This window comes from Oxyura jamaicensis, assembly GCF_011077185.1.
Source record: "Oxyura jamaicensis isolate SHBP4307 breed ruddy duck chromosome 2 unlocalized genomic scaffold, BPBGC_Ojam_1.0 oxy2_random_OJ104499, whole genome shotgun sequence".
NCBI classification, from domain to species: Eukaryota; Metazoa; Chordata; class Aves; order Anseriformes; family Anatidae; genus Oxyura; species Oxyura jamaicensis.
This window is the reverse complement of record NW_023303590.1, coordinates 1-1,509: the sequence shown is the minus strand read 5'-3', so window position 1 is coordinate 1,509 and position 1,509 is coordinate 1. Positions and strand designations below refer to the sequence as shown.

Sequence of the window (1,509 nt, the reverse complement as noted above, 5' to 3'; positions counted from 1 at the left end):
CCGGGGGGGTCTCCCCGCGGCAGAGCCGTGGCAGCTTTACGGCCTCCCGGGACTTCCCGGCCTCGACGCCCACCTCCGGGGCCGCCGCTGACCGGGTTGCGGGGCCGCCCTGCGCCGCCGCTGCCCTGCGGCTGTTTGCTCAGCGCCGCGGGCTTGGCGCGAGGGCCACCGGCCTCCCCCCTGCCGCCACCCCCCCGGCGCTCCGGAAAGCCCCGGCCGTGCCTCCCCCGGGACCCGGGGGGCTCATAAAAGAGCCCAGCGCCCGCCGCCGGGCACGAGGAGGAGGCTGAGGGCAGGATGAGGCCCTGCTGGGTGCTGCTGCTGCTGCTGCTGGCGCCGGCCGAAGCCGTCTCGCCGCAGCCGGACACGTCCCCGGTGCCGGGGCTGGAGGGAACCGTCACGGCCGAGCCGTGGGGCTCCGTCCCGCCGGGGCAGGATGGATCCGTGCCTCCGGGGCAGGACGGATCCCTCCTGCCATCCCGGCCGTGGCTCTGGCCCTCCAGCTCCCTGCAGGTCGTGCTGGCGGCCCTGCGGCTGCTCCAGCGCGGCTCCCCGGGCCCCTGCGCCCTGCGGCTGCGGGTCTCACACCCCCGGCACGGCTGGGTGAGCGCTGGGGGGGCCGGGGGCTGGGGGCTGGGTGAGGCCCGGGGGTCCCGTCCCAGCTCTGAGGGTCTCGTTTCTCCCCCCCCCAGCAGCTCGGGGCCGCGCAGCGCCAGCAGGAGCTGACCTTCCTCGTGCAGGACGCGTGGTGCCAGCCCACGGGGACGCCACCGACCGCGTGCCCCAGCTGCCGCCTGAAGGTGAGGACCCGAGGGGCCGGGGGGGAGGCTCCAGGGGGGGGGTCCCGGTGCCTCCCCGGGGCTGACGCCGCCGCTTCTCCCCGCAGCCCGGCCACAGCTGGGGGGCCTGGATCCGGGAGCGCTGGGCCAGGCTCAGGCAGCGCCTGCAGCAGCGCAGCCCCCACTGGACCCGCGGCCGGCGGAGCCTCGCCAGCCCCACGGGGCCCTGAGGAGCCCCGAAGGACCAGCGATGTGCCAGCATCACGTCCCTGTGTCCTGATTAACGTCCCGATTAACGTCCCAATTAACATCCCAATTAACGTCCCAATAAACGCCCCTTGCACCCGCTGTGTTGGTGGCCGTCCCTTCCATCCGCCGTGGCCGTGTTTGCGTCCCCCGCGCCTCCCCGAGTGCTGGTGTCCCCACGGGCCACGATGTCCCCAGGGTGTCCCCTCCATGTCCACACGCTTCCCATGGGCCGGTGTCCCCAAGGGACGTGATGTCCCCAGGGTGTCCCCAACGTGTCCCCTCCACATATCCCCGCTCCCCAAGGGCCGCTGTCCCCACAGGGGACGATGTCCCCAAGCTGTCCCCAAGGATTCCCCTCCCCAAGGGCACGGGGGGAGGACACGGAGCAGGGCAGGGGACAGACGTGTCCCCACCACCCCCCCCATCCCGCTGGGTGTCCCCCCCCCCAAAAAAAACGGCCGCGTTGTGGCTGCCCCCCCCC

General features: G+C 74.2%; 1 protein-coding gene across 1 annotated transcript; it reads left to right on the top strand.

Moving 5' to 3' along the window:
- Positions 1-315: 315 nt before the first annotated feature.
- LOC118157052 (cathelicidin-B1-like) lies at positions 316-800 on the top strand (the record flags this gene model as incomplete). Its single annotated transcript, XM_035311308.1, has 2 exons — positions 316-603; positions 693-800. Coding segments are annotated over 2 exons (396 nt in total), but the record flags the coding sequence as incomplete, so codon positions are not given.
- Positions 801-1,509: the final 709 nt, after the last annotated feature.